The sequence below is a fragment of the Epargyreus clarus genome, unplaced genomic scaffold, assembly GCF_041222505.1.
Source record: "Epargyreus clarus isolate Ecla_fem2 unplaced genomic scaffold, WU_Ecla_fem_2.2 ptg000023l, whole genome shotgun sequence".
Taxonomy (NCBI): Eukaryota; Metazoa; Arthropoda; class Insecta; order Lepidoptera; family Hesperiidae; genus Epargyreus; species Epargyreus clarus.
In genome coordinates this window covers 8,720,507-8,739,580 of record NW_027332230.1, presented here as the reverse complement: position 1 = coordinate 8,739,580, position 19,074 = coordinate 8,720,507, and the positions used below count along the sequence as shown (strand labels likewise).

General features: G+C 32.3%; 2 protein-coding genes across 5 annotated transcripts in view; one reads left to right on the top strand and one right to left on the bottom strand.

Annotated features, from left to right (window-relative positions):
- The window catches only part of LOC140751676 (bestrophin-4), a 35,520-nt gene extending 27,038 nt beyond the window's left edge, over window positions 1–8,482 (bottom strand). For 3 of the 4 annotated variants that reach the window (XM_073085670.1, XM_073085671.1, XM_073085674.1), the window contains exon 1: window positions 8,042–8,482. In XM_073085670.1, coding sequence (XP_072941771.1) covers window positions 8,042–8,112 — 71 coding nt within the window. In that variant the 5' untranslated portion in view covers window positions 8,113–8,482. The remainder of the gene's footprint in view (window positions 1–8,041) is intronic. The other variant, XM_073085672.1, reaches the window with a different exon arrangement.
- Window positions 8,483–9,356: 874 nt separating this feature from the next.
- Window positions 9,357–18,993, top strand: ADD1 (ADD domain-containing protein 1). Its single transcript, XM_073085622.1, has 9 exons — window positions 9,357–9,647; window positions 10,685–10,756; window positions 11,255–11,505; window positions 11,615–11,763; window positions 12,039–12,234; window positions 12,495–12,677; window positions 13,781–13,963; window positions 14,271–14,366; window positions 14,631–18,993. Exons 1-9 carry the CDS (start codon window positions 9,548–9,550, stop codon window positions 16,056–16,058), a joined length of 2,658 nt encoding a protein of 885 aa, XP_072941723.1. The 5' UTR covers window positions 9,357–9,547; the 3' UTR covers window positions 16,059–18,993.
- The last annotated feature ends 81 nt before the right edge of the window (window positions 18,994–19,074 follow it).

Sequence of the window (19,074 nt, the reverse complement as noted above, 5' to 3'; positions counted from 1 at the left end):
TTATCCTTAAAAGCTATGAAGTCCAATACGATGCATATGAAGGTAGCAATTTGGTAGCAACTATTGATTACAAAAAAACTCTATTCATTTGCGTAGTTTCTACTCACTGGATAGGTGACCGGCCATCCTGATGTCAGAATGGCCGGTCACCTTAAAAAGTAGTTTATCTTTTTTTAATCGAAGGTAGCAATTAGTAGCAACTAATAGCAACTAGTAGCAACTAGGTAGTAACTCTTAGTAATTATTTCGATGTAAAATATGGGTAGTGACCGGCCATTCTGACGGTCACGTATTTTCCGCGGTAATGACAAAAGTTGTAAATGAGTTTAAAAAAATAGTTTTATCCTTTCAATTAAGATGTTTATAATACATTAACACTCAAAATAAAACACATTGTATGGATATTTTTTGTTAAATACCTTTAAAACAGCCTATTTTAACGTCACATTGTAGATTGTTGACTTCTTGTAAACACGTGTCTTATCTCTATTTGGCTGTCCATAACAATGTCAAATATTACGATGTCTCATACACATGCGTACAATTAGGTGGGATAATCTGATAAACTATTGGATACTTATATTAAATCATAAGTTGACAACATAAAACCAATCAATTTGGCATTAGAAAGATTAATAATATTTTGACAGTAGATCCAGCTTAACGACCAAGCGAAGAAAAATATACATTGAATTATATGAGTAACTAAATACCTACCTAATCATTGTCCAAGCTGAATAGTATCTGTGGAAAGTAATAGCTAACGATATACAGATTAAATATCGAATTATATTAAAAATGCAAAGTACCGTTGCGTGCATAAATAAAATAAAATTACACGTGTAGACGTCGCGTCGGCGACGCCGCGACGCCCGTCGTTACTGAATCAACCAAATTACAGAGGATTTGTACTTTGCAGTACAAAGGAGTAAATTGTGACGGTCAGACACACAAGTGAAACAGATTGCTTTATTATTATCGGGTTTAAGATGATGATTCCTACTCTACGGCTGAAGTAGGGAACAGTCTAACTTATCTTTTTACACAGACTTATAAAAAACGAATGATTTTTTTATTCTTAGGCATAGATAAGTAAAGATTACTCACTCCTAACAAGAAAATGTACCCAGTTTTGAGAATTGAAATTGTTGCGTAAAAAAGTTTTACCACGTTTCCGTGCTAAAATGTCCCTAAAATATTTGAAATTATTATTATAAATTATTTAATTATCATGTAATTACGCAGTATTAGTTATTTATTCGTAAATTTTCTCTAAAAATGTTTTTATTTGTCAAAAATTCAAAAAAAGAACTTACCATAATAAGCCATTTGCGGCTTCATTCAATTTCAAGGCGGCGAAGTATCTTTACTAATCTATGTTCTTAGGATGTGTTTTATCATAGCTGTGGCTATGGAAGTAGTTCTATCGATGTAATTATGTATAGTAAAAATAAAATATAAAACGCCAGAAAATAACGGATTATTATATGGGAAGTATGGGAACCCCCCTTTAATGTTATCTCTTTACCAAACTGCCAAGGATGGCTTAAGTATTTATTTTTTAGTACAGGCTTGTTAAAAGGGTCTTTACTCTTTAGGTATGGACCCTTTAAATGTAAAACTTGTAATACACGTAGCCTTACAAATGAATTAACATACATATGTCAATCAATTAATTGGACAAACAATGTTTTTACCCATGGCAATTCCTCAATGAAAATAGTTCAGTGCGTTCAGAAATGTTGTGAATAGATGTAGAATGTGTAGATGTACCTACATTATTATTATTATAAATCACGTTACGAAATCGACGCGTGAATCTGAACACCTGAAAATGAGGCATTTTTATACAAATTAACATAAAAGAGATCCGTACCGAAATAAGTCTAGCGTCATGTAACTTAATCCGCTTGCTGCTCAAATTTCGCGAGTTCAGACTGTGAGTAATTGTGAGATCTGATGAGATAATAACTGGTCAAATTTATTTCATCATTGATGCTCTAACATACCCATGAGTCATATTCCACGGACTCAAATGAATTAGCAAACCGAATCAACAAAAACTGCACATGGTCAACATGGCGGCTCGGCGTGCTTACCACTGGCATTGTAGAAAAGATCACTATTGAGATGAATACAAATCACTGAAACAGGTTGATTGATACGAGCAGTGCAAATTGTTACTCATCAACGCACTTAACTAGGAAAATACCTACGCTACGTCGATGATATATATAACTCTATTAGAACCGTTTCAACTAAGCCAGGGTCGTATTAATTAAACACCAAAGTCAAGACCTTCTCCAAATTCCTTCCTTTATACTGTTTTTCGATAAACCAAATTATTCACTGTTTCTATGAACAAGACAATGACATAATTATGTATCATTGGAACAAGAGAGGAAAAATGTTTATAGATTTTCCAAATAACTAGGTTAGAGGAAACTTATTGCACATTTTCAAGTGTTTCTGAAGGATTTTCCTAGAATCATTGATAGTGTGAATGTAAATCCTTAATTTAATCTGAAGTAAGACTATTAAAGTTTTATTAAGGTTACATAGACCTCGTTTGTGTAAATGACGATAATCTTCATAATCAAGAACAGAACATACGTAGTCAGGAACATGGATTACTGTTCATAATGGTTGATTTTTTTGTGTATTGATAAGGTTGATCCGATTAGCCCGCACCTCGGTCCCATGAATGGATTGACGTCATCCACCCGACCATTGGTTAAACAAAGGAGTCGAACAGCTTTAATAATGATAAGTACTCGAATCTTAACTGTAAATGTACTGTTGATTGATTATGATTACCAAATCAACGGCCCTATTTAACGACACATATTATACCTGTTTTATTTTTTATAAGGTTGATGTAAGTAATCGGTCACTGCCGCCTACGGAAATCTTTGAGCAACTCCATATGCCACATCTGATTCTACTTGAATCACAGATGCGTTCCGACTCGAGGAGTAAGATAGTCGCGTCATACACAAATCAGCCACCTTTCTATCGAAACGCTTTCTATCGATACTTGACGCTAAATAGGGGTGTGGCGATGGAACCATCGGAAATATACGAGCTCTACAGACTACCAAACTACTTTTCATTATTGGACAAAGTATCTCCTCATTCGATGAGTTAAATACTTCTGCAACCCGCGGGCCACAAGCCGCAATGATCAAAGCAAATTCGTCCTGCGTTGCTAACAGATTCGAGCGTCCAAACCATTAGAGAAAAAAAATCTAAGTTTATGGTCAAAACAATCTTATAAGGCCACGCGTTGCTAATTGTGAGGAATTTACTGAAATTAAGTTGAATTTGAAATAACGCTTGATGCACAAATAAATCTCTATATTGACATTTGTTTCGTGGTTCCGAGGTAAGAGTTGTATATTAATGCAAAATATGTTATTACCAAGCGAATCGTGATAAAGTAATAGCGCACATATCATGGTTTCGTTTTAAAGGATGCATTTGGCAACCCGCACTAGCTTACAATTCTTCTCATCTTATTTCCCAGTCTCCCACTTGAGATGCCTGCTGTAGAAATATTGCCACTTCATAACCAAAACAACGATAAGTATGGTTTCGTCCTTTTATTTACTATTAGTTACAAAAGTTAAACATTCGTCATTATGACAAAGATCCGCCAATGACGTGTCTCTTCGGATTTTCCGGTACACATTTTACAAAATACTTACGTAAGAATAACACTACCTGAAACATCAATTATTAATAATAATCCATCATTACTTGTTTACGTAAAATACGCTATGCAAGAATTGAATGATCCCAAAGCAGTTTCATTTATTTCTTGTAGGAAAAAGGCACTATTTGAACATTTAATAGGTTCGTAGCATGTTTAGTTCGCTTTTCACAATGGAACATGGTCCGGTCGTTGATCTCAAGAACTTAACCCTAAGTAACCTACTACCCTCAGAGCTGTGCCAGATTCGTTTAATATTTTTAGAAGCCAAAACAAACTGAAATTCACCCTTCACATGAACTGTCACTACCGAGCTGGCACTACAAATATTAAGTTGAAACTTACTACAAATACTACCAAGGCGAAGGCGAATTCGCACTGGCGTTTGTCCAATTATAGCATTCATTGAATCTAGGGTCACCGGGAAACATACACATTTGAATCCAAGTCGCATATAAGCTAGTTACTAACTTATAGCGAACTTACATATGAGGCGCCATTTTAGTCCCCAAGAGCGAGGCTTCAAGTAAACTTGATCTATGGATATGTGGAGTTGTTAAGGCCATGGGTGGCTCTGGACACTTACTATCAGGTTAACATGTTCGTTTGCCACTCAATTATAGCGATCACGAAATATATCAATTTCGTTATTACCTTTCCAAAAGACTATGACTCACATAATTAGTAAGGTTTTCAGAGTAATGTAGCCGTTTTCTAAGTGAATGTACCGAAACGTGCGTATAAGTGATGGTATAATGCGTTGTAGCGATTGCGTGGTATTTGTGCGATACGCATTGCTTTCTTCGACCGTTTGGAAATGCCAGTGCAAAGATACCCTAAATGCAAGCGGTGCAATACATTCCATTCAAAAATAGGGCAATGCCCCTTAAATTATCCACTATGCAGCTGTAGATCAGTACGAACTTTTGTTAAGTACGAACACACAATGAGTATTAAATTATTAAGGAATAAGCTCGTAAAAGTCCATTGCAATCGACAATGTACCAAGTGCATCGAACTTTAACCGCGGGGAAGTGTAGAAAGTGAACTAGGTGAACTGAATAATTGATGTGCCTTGCCTGGCAACCAGCATTTGTAATGGTAAATTTACGATACGTCGCAAGTCTATCACGCTCAACTATCTACTGAATATGGGAAATCCGTCAGCAGTTTATATGTAGTATGTATAAAGAAAGCATTTTAATATAATTATGTATCGTGCTTTACTTTTTATATTTTAAATTAAATGAAACATTTTTTCTAAAATATTTTAGTAAACTAGGATTTATAATTGTGAAGACATAAATTTGGCCTTAATAAGTGACGTAAGCACTAACCACGTCCTTTTTAATGATTTTTAGATAATGTCCATCACAAGTGATTTTCTTTGTACGTAGAAGACAGCAAAACTGGCAAGAGATTGCACAAAAACGGGAGAAATCTGGAGCGATTTCTCGCGGTCGCGCTGGAGACCAATTTCTACTTCGGGTTTATGTGTCAACAAAGTATGTAAACAGATAACTATGTCTACGTATATAGAATAGCAGATTTACACCATCTTGATACCGCCACTTTGAGTAAAAACTTACTTATTCACGCTCCTCATTCCACACATTAATTTGACTGCGGACGTCTCTCGGCGTCGTGTGACTCACCGCCAGTAATAACTTTGCATTAACCATTAACTAATGCCATTATCAAAGTAAAATGGATTACAGTCGTAAATATCTTTTCCTTCATATAAGTAATCAAACTTCAGTGATTTTCATATTTGGAAAGCTATAAATATTGTTTCACTTATTTCATTTGTATTATTTGCTAAAATTGGTAATAAAACTTCATATGATTAACATCGTAACTAGAAAGTCACACTCATATTATAATTTTTATAATTATATTTTTGGTTTTACGAACTTACTGAAGACACTAAATATTGACTGACAATAATAAATTAATGCTAACATAGTGATATTAGCAATTCTACGTGTAAGTCTAACAATATTTGCCAATAAGAATGTGTGAAATCTACCTATGTTCTTTATAGTATCAGAAATAACTGGTCATTGACCTTCACGCGCAGGTTCCAAATACTTATTAATGAGGCTTGTACGTATTTTATGGAGCAATATACAGTATACTATTACGTTTTTAGCATAAAAATGAAAACCACGGTATAAATCTACAGAAATAGATAAAATTTTGGCCTCTTAAATCTTTGAGAACTTGATACAATGATTAAGGTCTAATTTACCCTGGAATATAGGGAGCATTTTTTCTAAAAATTTAACTATCATGCATTTTCTACGCGGATGAAATACGTTAACCGTTCTCGGTAGAGTTTGACCAAGCATTCTGTGAAAATTACGATTTTGTTTTTATTTGCTTTGCCAGCTATTTTAAGTAAGTAATAATTCCCTCGTATCAAAACTGCCTTATACAGCTGCACTACAATTGGTCACTCTTTTTATATATTTTTTTGCTAGATCAATGTTAATTTTTGACGGCTTATGGCTGTCACTACATTTAGGAATGGATTTCTAAAACATGATAGGAGAATAGATCCTGGATATCGATAAACCTAGAACTCTATCTAGAACCCAGCTTATACTATATGTATTACCACGACATCGACAATTATACGATACATCGATAATAATTGGTTTACAAATTATTAATGGTTATTGCATAGAAAGATTTATAAATGCCTTTTACATTTTACATCAGCGGGTAATGTAAATGCCTTACGAAACTAAATATTTTTTCTTTGTGTTGGGAGTGAACAAGTGATTGAACGATGACGAGGTGATGAATGATCGCGATACCCGGTATTGGAAGTGACACCCTACATATGTCTTCTAGTTATCAGAGCGGTAGATACAAGAAGAGCACATTCGCGTATATACGAAATGAAGTTTTACCTCTCCATACCATAGAGTCTTGGGAGGATCCTAATGTATGAACGTTGACGCCGCTGCAGGGGCGTGAGGGGGAAATATCGAATATAGCAATATGTCTCAATATAATTATTACGACCAAGACTGTTTCAAACGACGTCTGTCTACTAATACTACCTTGTTTCACAAAGAGTTCACATAAATAATATGTACCTATAATCTTAAAACTGTTGAGAAATAACTCATCATTAGCTAATTGCAATATAAGCATATGATGAGTATGTTATAACAATAACAATGAAAATTATGATACGAACCGGATATGATATAAGCCGGAAGATGATGGTCACACAGTCTCCGCCATGGTAATCATAGTCCCGTGGTGTTTGCACTCATTAAATTGATGTCATTGTGCATTTTATGATGAAATAATGTTCAGGAAGCGATAGGCGGAAGTTAGTCCAAAAATCTTAGCGGTCATAAAATCGCCGTGTTTTGGATCGTTAGTAATTAGCTATGTTAGTTACCTATAAATACCAACTTATATCTTGTTGTAACATAACCGTATCAAGGTTTGACAATGGAACAAGACGTGAATCCAATAAAATTTGAGAAAGAAAAAATAATATAATTATTATCACAGGACATACGATGTGTATAAGGGTTTGTGCACCAATGAGCGTAAATCTGAATGAAAAGTAGCTGTTCGTATCTTACCATGAAACGAATGTTTGGGATTTTCTTTAGTGATAAGTCGATCTAGATAAGTGTCAGCCCCAGAGAAAATTGGGCCTGACATTATTTATTCGTACCTGAATGTTATATAATGCGGTGCCAAATTTTCAGGCGATCAAGGATTAGAGGGTCTAAATTAGCAACAACAATACAGGCGCTAATTTTAACAAATGATATAACAAATACATATATAAATTTGTTAAACTGGCGAAGAAAAGCCAAAAAGACATACCTAAATCTTATAATCGAATTGATGTAGCATTGTATACGAATCCTCCATAAAATTGGATGGTGTAGTTTGATAGTGTTTGTTTGTCAATAGAGATGAGCGATCTCGATTTTATCAAAAAATATATGGCAAAAATAATATTTATGCACTAAATAAAGTTAATTGTCTGCTTACGACATTAAAAAGTTAGATTTTCTTTATTGTTTTGATTATGAATGATGAATCGGGTACCTACTTTTTAAATTATTCAGTTTGTCAGTACGAACTCTTTTTGGAAATGGCCAAGCCCATTTTGATGGCCCTATCACTCAAAAATAGATTTCCAAAAAGTACAATAGTCCTCTCCACATATTTAGATAAAAATATTTAATGTGCTGCCTTGAACGACAATGCACGGTTATGATACTTTTTTATTGTATGAACTTTAAGTATTACGTTGAAAACATAAAATAAACATTAACAGTAACTCACCGGTATAAAACTTTTAAAAACGTTCCAAAACCACGGCAAGTAGCAACTTCACCAGTATAAGTCACAGTCATTTTTGAAAACAATAAATTTTATTATCAGTATATCACAGGTTTATCTTGGACGTGTGAAATTGAGGGAATATAAACTTTATGTAATATATCTTGGAATTATGAGTGAAAACCTACTAAATGTAAATTATTAAATACTACACAAAACAGTTGTTATTGGCAGTCACGCTTAGTATTTTCGCATTTTATATGTACTTCTACATTAATTATAACCGTAAAAATATCGTATCATTAGTCAAGTGCATTAATAATATGTTTATACATTTACGTTAACGTAAAATCATTATAACACTAACTATGCACTTCCGAATTCCCACTTCCAGTAAACGTTAACGCGCCCATCTAACAATGACGAGCGTGCCGTACTGCAGGCCAGTGCAGGCGAAGGCGAGGCGACGGCATCGCTGGCTAGGGCTAGCTAGCTAGCCAGTTGCCGCTTAACGAGGGAGCAAGGGTACATTGTGTTTTGTCTAGGTATTTTCCAATTAAACCATAATACTTGCGTTTATACGGTTATCTCTTTCTAGTACATAAGAAAATGAAAGAATAAAATACTACGAACGCTGTGATTATTAAGTGGAACATACAGATATAATAAAAGAAAAACTGCTCTGTCCTCAGTGTTGCTACTTAATTATAAAATCACACACAAAAAAAAAATATTTCTCGACTTACAAATAAGTATTATACAATAAAACACCAGTAAAAGTTCAATAAAATTTAATGCTTTCTACTGTTGTAATAACAAAAATTGTGACTTTAAAGCTTAAAAACCCCGCGCACAATAAAATCATCTATTAGGTACTCCGACAAACTTTACTATACCTGTGCAAGGGGCGCCAGTCGCCACTGGAAATCACAATGAGGCGCGGAAGTCAAAATCAAAGAGAATATTAACCTAACAGGCCAAAACTTTCTAAAATATGAAAGATTTTAATGATTATATACATAATTATTAATATTTTACATATTAATAAATATGTATAATGTCTAATATTAGTTTTAAAAATTGTTTATTAATAACATACTGCCAAGTTTCTAAGATAATATTAATAAATTAACAGAAAAAACTTATTACTTGGGGGAATTGAAAAATTACTGTTCCGAAAACCAGAAACCGCTACATGCACATTGCACAAAAAAGTTTGTCAAACTATACACGGCTCCAAAGCTCGTCCTTCTTCTTCACTATAAATTTTTTAGTGGTAACATTAGCTAAGCTATAGAGACATAGAGCAAAAAATAAATAAATATATAATACAAGTCAAAAATGCCAAAATGGCTGAAATACGGCATCGTTGTGACTTGTAAACGTGGGAAATTGTAAATTTCAGATATTTTCCCATTAGTTACTTATTGCCTGAGTTCCATTTCCTATGGCATCTTGATTTTAGGAACAAGTTAAATAGCTAATTGTCTATAATAAAAATACAGCACGATGGACGAAAGCACCAATAGTGAAAATAATTCTGTGGATCCTGAGAAGCCGGTACAAGTACTAGCGATGGAGGACGTAATAAAATTCCCGCCCTTACCCGGTAACAAATAACTTTCTATCCATTTAATAATAAACAATAATGTTATACTTTACGATTGCTATGACACATTGTAAAACTTGTTAGAATCCGCGTAAGTTGTCAAAACAAAGTTTTCATTGACAACTGTTCTTACACCGATATTAATTGCAATTGTTTTCTTAATTCGTGTCAGACTTAAAGGAATGGAGTTAAAAACTTAAGGGCTTCAAAATAATGTAACATTTATTGAGAAACATGTCTGCACCCAAGTATGGATCAGAACTATAGTTCTGTTTGTGATATTGTGGTTTTAAGCTACTCGATGATAGTTCGTCCACTATGGGACCAGTTTGTTACTTCCAAAAATAAATAAAATTTAATTGACTGGGGTGTTATAAACTATAATTTATAGAGATGATGTAAATTGCATTGCATTGAAAGAGACCTGCAAAATTTATTTATTGTGGGTCATATTGACTAGCAACGTGATACAAGTTTTCTCTTAAAAGAGGAAGCTAGACAAATAATTTTCCCATCTACAAAATTAATGTTTACTTATACCTCGATTGTGTAAGCATAATGTATGCAGATTTGATGCAATGGATGTGTTAATTTTTATGTTGTTGGAATTCTTTCGTCGTTTCATTAATATCCATTCATGTTGTTTTATAATATCATTAAGGTAGAAAGAATAAGGTAGAAGTAGAATCTTCTATGGTTCAACACCAGCGGCACCATCGCCACAACTACTTCTGCCTAATAACAGCAGTGTTAGGCGCTGCTGTGTCCTGGTTTGAAGATTGTGGTAAGGAAGACTGAAGCATTCCAGCTTAGTGCTCAGGGGTAGCGGTGCATCTGTGACCGATCTCAGCCAGGATTCTAATCTCATCTGGGGTAGATCACAGATGTCCGTGGGCGGCAGTAGCCACTCTTATATGAAAAAAAAATTAATGACTTTAGTAGTAATATAATTATGTAAAGGTCAAAAGATATTCATATTATATTATGTTATTATTATTGATTGTCATTATTGTTATCAATATTGTTTCTTGTTACAGACCCTACAGATAAAGATTTTGATGAAGATATTACTGAAGAGGAGAGAAATCATTATATGTCTAGATTTAGAGGTAACATATTCAAAAGACAATAATTCAATGAAGTATATTTATCCATCCATCCATCAGCCTTTAACAGACCACTGCTGGACATAGGCCTCCCCTAATCTATACCATAAATATACTTAATATTATATACACTCTCAAAATACAAAATATTTATTAAATAGATGTATAGGTGCTTGAGTAATTGAGTAGCATACATAAATTAAAAGTACAGTCAGATTGAGTAACTACTACTCCTCTTGAAGTCTGTTAAAAAGTTACTTTTATTATTATCATGTGGCAACTTCATAAAACTACTATTTTACATGTTTTATTTACATTTCATACCTATCTACATATCTAAAATACCACATGATGATTGAATATATTTCATAAATTAATTCAAAAAGCTTGTAATAAACAAGAAATGTCTTGCTAAGGTTGACCACTAAATAGAAATAAAAACAAATGTTTTTTTCTCTTTGTTTTTCTCAAGTTCATATAAGGCATAATGTTTTCTTTCAGATATTAACTTGATTGTGAATTTTCGATTACATTGCTCTGCCTGCGACAGACACCTGGGATGTTCCCCGCGCAATGAACCCCGTATCCGCGCTCACCCAATGTTGCGCACACTTATGTGCCATACTTGTCATACTTTTTACAACAGTGGCGAGTTTGAAAAAGGTGATGATGGATCTGAACTGTACTGCCGATGGTGTGGACAGGGCGGCCAGGTTTACTGCTGCTCAGATTGCCCTCATGTTTTTTGTGCGGTAAATATTTTGCATAAAATTGCTAAACATAGATGGTAGAATGCATTTAATGATAAACTTTTCAATAATTCTAATATAAATAATATGTCATTAATGTGTCTGTTCTCAGAAATGTGTAAAACGAAATTTTGGTATGCCGATGATAAAAGAAATTGAAGACACTGATGATTGGAAATGTTTTAAATGTAACACAAAGCCCTTGTGGGATTTGCGTGCTATATGCTGGGCTGTTTTACGCTACTGCGATCTGAAGAATAAGTATGATATTTATTTTCTCTTGAATATCATCTTATATATAAAATTCTCGTGTCACAATGTTAGTTACCGTACTCCTCCGAAACGGCTTCACCGATTTTCACCAAATTTTATATGCATATTCAGTAGGTCTGAGAATCGGCTACTATCTATTTTTCATATCCCTTAGTTACAAGGGTTGCTCACCCTTAACCTATTTTTATTTATAAGGCAACACAACATTTGCCGGGTCAGCTAGTTTTATATAAAAAGGATATTTTAATATATTTTTTTTACAGAATTACACATGAAACTCAAGAAAAGAACTTAAAAGAAGCATATCAACAGGAGTGTGATTTAGATCGCTCAGAGTGCTGTCGAAATAAAAATAGAAGGAAAGAAAAGCATGAAGAAAAGAAACCAAAACAAAAGGAGGATAATAAGGATATAAAAAAAACTACACCCATAGCTCCAAAAGTTGGATCCACTATACAAGTAAATATTGCATTATAAAATTCAAAATTTAAGTTAAAGATTTTCTAAAGGCAAAGATCCACTGTTTATTGATAAAAAGCAATTCCTACAATGCAGAAAATCATTTAAATAAAAAACAAATATTGAGAACGGCAATTCATAAATTTATTAAATATCTTAGAAAAATGTTTTATGTCTATAAAAATAATTATTTAGTTAAAGTAACATTTCGAAAGTTTGAAAGCTACAATACATATTTCTAATATCTATGCATGTTTTAGGTGAAAAAATTTGCGTCTATTAATGTAGACGATCTCATGATTAGACATGACACTCCTAAAAAAGGACCTCAGAAGCGACCAGCAAGCCCTAAAAGTAAAACTATTTTCGTCAAGAATCCAGTAGCTGTGGGTAATAAAATTGTGAATCCCATAATTATGCATCAACTACCAAAGAAAGTGCGGGTAAGTTATTAAAAAAATATTGTATTAATTACTTTAATCTATAATGATCCTACAGTTCTTTGGTTTAAAATTGCTTTGTTTTACGTAACCAGAATGTATATTTTAACACGCAGAAAGTATCATGTATATTTTAAGACACTTTTATTAGCTTGGGTTGTATCTATGTATCACCTGGGTGGTATCTATGGGCACCCGGTCACACATACTTCTGTGTAACTGCTGTATAACAGCAGTTATAATTGCTGCTTTGTTCTGATATGATGAATGTAGTAATGAAGACACACATACGGCGTTCTAATTTAGGTCTAATGAGAAGCAACGTTGCGTACACAAACATCGACCTCATGTATTTGGAGTTGACAACAAGAGTCCATATAGTCTTGATTACTTCACATTAGGAAAAAATAAATATACTCATATGCCAGTTCAGTATTATAAAATCTTGTGTCGAATGAAAATATCGAAAAACTTAATTGTATGTGTCGAAATTCGTAACATATTTGATGATATTCCTTATCTACGTACGTAGGATATATAAACATATGAATGCTGTTAAAAGTTTTAAAACCAATAATTGTTTATTTTTATTTAAATGTATAGTGTAGGGTAATTCATAAACCTTTAATCAGTTATATTATTTGTAACTCAAAATACTTATAACTTTAATTTTTCCACCAAGTAAGATACCCTATTTTTGCGATTGTTGATGTTTATTAAGAAATTTCATTTTAAATTTATGAAGAAATACTTTTAGAATTTATGTCATATTTCTATTAATTTTATCATAAAAACACCTAAAAGCAGTAAATCACGATTTTTGTAAATACTATTCGCATAAGTTCGATTGAAAAGCGGTACGTCTCTGAGACGTAACGTCATATTTAGTGCAAGTAAATTAACGTCAGCTGTTAAGGGTTAAACTGAAGTAAAATATAAATGTTATGTTGTTATATTTTTCTGCTATGTATATAGCAGAAAAATAGAAATTTGGCTACAGTATCTGTATATTATGTAGCCGTAAATATTTATACATATTTACTGTTGTATAAATATGTCCGTATCTATTTTACTTTCACATTACTTTACCTTTATTTTACTTTTAGATGTCAAATCCAACCGTGATAAGTAATGTACGTTTTAATAATGAGAGAAAACCAATGAATTCATACACTCGAATACGTCCAAAACCTACAACCCCTGTTATGTACAATGGCTATAGTGGTTCTATGCCATTCAATATGCTTGTCAGTGACAATATCAACTTGTCTCTTGAAAGTTTAACACAAGTAAGATATGAATATTTATTTAACTAAAATCGTTTAAGTTCTTTTAAGCAGTTTGTTGTTTGACTCTGGAAGTTCTATCACACCTATCTGGCCTAAAAGAACGATGCTAAGGTCTACTGTGTTTTGTTTTGAAGTATGTGGGCAAGACGAGACACGTAAACAAGGTGTTCCTAATTAGTCCTCAGAGTAAGCAACACATTGATGATCAACCTCTAGTACTCTAATCATATCTGGGTTGACAGCATACTTATTTGCTACTTCTATAGTATCAAAAGGAGATAATATAAATCTTATTATTATTTTACAGGGTCTAGACATGGCAACTGTAGCAGGAATGGGCAATAATGGTCAAGACGATGATGTGGTTTGTACACCAGATTTTCCCTTAGAAGCATTGGCTGAGGTAAATACTTTGTCTTACTTATCTTGTAATAGCTCTACAAAATAAAATACATTTTAGGTCATAGTGAAATTTTGTAGTATATGGTGTAGGTTATAGGTAAATTAGGCAAGTTCAGATTACTAATGTTTACACTCCTTATCACCTAGCCACCATGGCTTGTTTTATTTATTGGAGATTAGTCGGAATACTAGACATAAACAAAATAAAGTGTACTAGATTAATAATCATAATATCTTAATATTAAACATTCATTAATCGTTTCAGGGAACAGAAGATAATAATGATGACGATGTGCAATGCATTGGTCCGGTGGTAACACCTAAAGTGCCACCACCACTTATATCTCGCGGTTTAAATCTTGCAGCTGAACAAGGAGACAATAATATCATACAAATGACGGAAAATGACGTAACTGTTAATGCCGCAACAGGAGGACTGAAATTCAGGGTAGATCCGCAAACACTATCTTCAAATAAAATGTATCGTTTACCGGACGGACGTATTTTTGCAATTAATGCCAATCCAAGCATGCCAGGAGGGTACTCTGCGACAATTGTTGCAGTCACAGACGACGCTGCTTTAAAAATTCAACCCAAGGGTACAACTTACGCAGCGAAGCTTAGTTCAGTTGTAGCCCCAATGACTCCTCCTCCTTTAAAGGCTTATCGTTCCCAGGATAATCGTAATAATAAATCTAGACGTAGTACACCAAAAGGTGTTAAACCTAATCGAGGAACAGATACACCTACCAGAGATTGTGACTTAAATGTACCAATCGAATGGTACCGATATAATTTAATTGATGCTGTAGACGCTTTGGAATATTCACTATCGAGATTGAATAAATTAAAACAAGAAGCTACTACTATGTACTTACGCACGCGATCACTTAATGAAATGCGAACTCTTCATAGACGTTTAGAGCGTCTTCTGAATACGTCAAATAGTAGATTTAATGAAATAAAAGACAACATCAATAAGGAATTCAAACAATATCTTATAAAGAAAATGGGTGTATGTGGTGGTAATAATACAAGTGAAGATGATGACGACGTAGAAATATTGCAAGATGACAATGATAATGACGATCCGATTTTTATAGATGAAAATTCTGTTGATTCCACAGCTAATATAAGTCAAGAAGTAGACTTAACGGTTATGGGAAGCAGTGATCATAATGATAGTAATGAAAGGTCTTTGGAGAAAAATGATGGAGTTCAAATTGTGGATCCTATTTCGACTAGTGTCGACCATCACGATACAGATATTGATAACGGTTCTATATTGCCAGACAATGGTCCAGAGATTTTAAAAAGTGAAGACATTGATAATGAACAACAATCCAGTGGGACTAACCATAATGATGAAAAAATATCTCAAGATGAACATGCCAAAAATAATGATGCTAAAAGTGAATTAATTGATGCTGATGATATAAAAAAAGAAGAAAATAAAGTGAGCGAAATAAATGGCGATGATACAACCTCGGCTGACGTGAAACATAACAGCGAAAACCCAGTTGAGGATAAAATAGATGAAGAAGTTTTAAAAGAAGACATGAACAGTCAATCGAGTTGCGACAAAAAAATAGATGATTCAGAGATGAGTGAAGAGATGATCGAGAACTTATTAAATGATGATACTGGAGAAGCTAATGAAAAAGAAAATATAAGTATGGATATTTCTACATAAATTGGTAATATGAGATCGTAATATATATATTATTCCAGACAAACAAACTAATAAAAAGAAATTTTCAGTAAAATTGGTATACCAGAAGTAACAAATGAATGTCAATAGTTTATCAGTTAGAGTTTCAACAAGCTGTTACTTTCCGAGGTAATAACTTTTTGTTTTTATGAATATATGCCAGGGTTATGGTGAAATTCAGTTGTTAAGAACTTCTAAGATACAAGAAAATGAGTTTTCCATCTCATTAAAATGGAAAATGTCTCGGAGTACTGATAGAATTTGGAGACTAGTTTAGTCATGCAATGAAAGAGGTTTCAGATGGTATGTTGATTTGTGAAATAGATGTTGACGATATTGAAATACATTTATTAATAAGATTATTAATAATATATTGAGTTATATTATCTAACTACGTCATAGTTTAACATATTTTATTGTATGTATATTTTAGCGTGAGGTTTTTCAATTGAACCTTTAGGTATGGTTGGGTTAGAATGGGATAAAAGCAATCATGTAAATTACGCAATGAAGAGGGGGCACTATGGCTCATCTGTAATCAAATTATTCTTGATTCACGTGATTATTATTATTTAATGACAATTTTTGATTCGTTTCTAAATTAAGATTTATTTAAAGGGACATATATGTAGTTTCTCTCTAAGCTGGATTTTTAATAAATTTCTAGTTACATCATCATAGTCTGATATCATCCTAACCTAACATCTTTAAAACGTCTATACTTACAAATTATTATATGTAAACTGTAAAGTTATATTTAGGCACTGAAATTTTGTATAAATGACAATGTATGGTATCAATGTTGATCTAATAGCATTTCTTATAATTTCTATACAATATAGAATAGACGAATTTAACTTTATGAAGTATTTTTATTTATAATTTTGTGCTTCGAATTTTATAAACACCATCTATTAAAGTTATTCTGTGTGACGCACATATTATTACTATAATCAAGAAGTATAATTGCAGAACTAACGAAACCATCATAAAATAGATTAAAAATAGATTCCTAACACAAAGGACTTTATTGTAATACGAATGTGTCATTGTTAATAATCTAACTACCTACCCACGCTTTTCCTAACGAAGATGAAGATTTCATATTTTTATCCTAGATTTTGTCGAATTTGATAATTGTAGGCTTTAACGTCTGATCAATTATAGAATATCTATCTTTGATAATTAATATATTAGATGGATTACTAGGAAAAATGGGCGTTAGACCTATATCTGGGTAATAAACAGACCTTATTACATAAAAATGAGATAAAAAGTGATTTGTGAGTCACCGGAGTAAATCTGTGTGCATTTTTTTATGTAACACAATGATGAGTTACTCATCACATCAGTGACAATCCTGTATTATGTTTTATACGAATAGAAAAACACTACGTAGCCTATGTGATTCTATTATAGTTGATAGTTGCGCTATATTAAAAATTGATTATAATGATAATATTGAAATGGACGGTGCTAGCTTCATTGAAATGAATGAATTTTGAACCAGGCGTTAATAATTTTTTATTCAATGCCTGGTTTTAAATACTTAGAGATCGAATTACTAATAATAAACAAAAATAGCGCTCTTCTAAAATTGGCCAAAATTGACTAGGTATTTTTGACTAAATTAATAGCAAAAAAAAGTTTGTTGATACCTCTTATGACTGATCTTTAGTCGAAATTCTGCGATATAATTTTGCATTAATCCATCGCAGGAAAAAAATCATGTAATTCTTGCACAAATATGAATTAAACCAATCTTAATTATTAAAATTTGATTTATTGACATTCTGCTTAACTGTACTGTTTCGAGGAATACATATTCCAAGAAAAAATGTATTAACTTTCAGAATATTATTTTAACCATTTCCTTTACTAGTTGGAATATTAATATTTATTTCATAAGTATGTGTATAAAACATATATGCACATATACAAATACTAATTAAATATTCTGAATCCTTGCTAAGTACGTTTCTTAGAAATATTATTAGTAATTACCTACTGTTAAAGGAAGGGAAGTATATATATTTATAAAAGTGTAGTAAGATTGCGTGTTTGTACCAAACAAATAATTTTATTAAGTTTGTAAGTATAATAAATCGCAAGAATATATTTTTGTTTTGAGTTAATTGGTACAAATATGGAAGTGTAAATTCCAAGAGAATATTCATGATGTTGTATATTTTAATGTTCTTATATATATTCAAAGGTTACTAATATTTAAGGGATCGTAGGTTATAACTTATGTCGTCTATGTAGTAATCTTACTTTTAGTACATTAAAGTAAAATATTGTAAAATTTAATGAAACACGTTTTACTTTGATAAATATCGTTAAACATAAAAAATCTGAGTAAATGCCTAATAAAAATTGTACCATCTGATTTATTATGATTATTTAAATTTAAACTACATACTTAAATTATTACTGAATTATTTACTGATACTAAATTATATACTGATAGTGATTTTTGTTTAGACTAACTCATGACAGCTTAAGATTCCTTACATTGGTTCTTATTTACATAATTTTGGAAATGTAGGAACTTTTTGTTTTTGAATTTTGGAGAATAAGACTTGTAATTATGTGTACGTTTATACTTTGCATTAGATGTAACATATATGTGGACTTGTAATATGTATGTGTACTTTCGCAAATATGTTTAATATTTTATGTAAGAGATATGTAGATTTAAGGTAAGGTTTATTATGAGAATGATTGCGTATTCTTATTTTTTAAGTACAGAAACATTGTAAATAAAAATTGGTCAGGTAATGTAAGCTTGTGGATCCTTTATTATTTTGCAGTAAATAAGTTTGATGTAACAAGTGTAACAATACAAGATCTTGTCGTTTTGTGATATAAACTGCTTTGTTCTGTGATGAAATACAATAAATGTGTATTTCAAGTCTCTCTTATTTTTTTCTCAAATAAATACTGTAACTAAAAGTCTTCTAGATTCGATAGTGGCGAAAATGAGTTATTATCAATT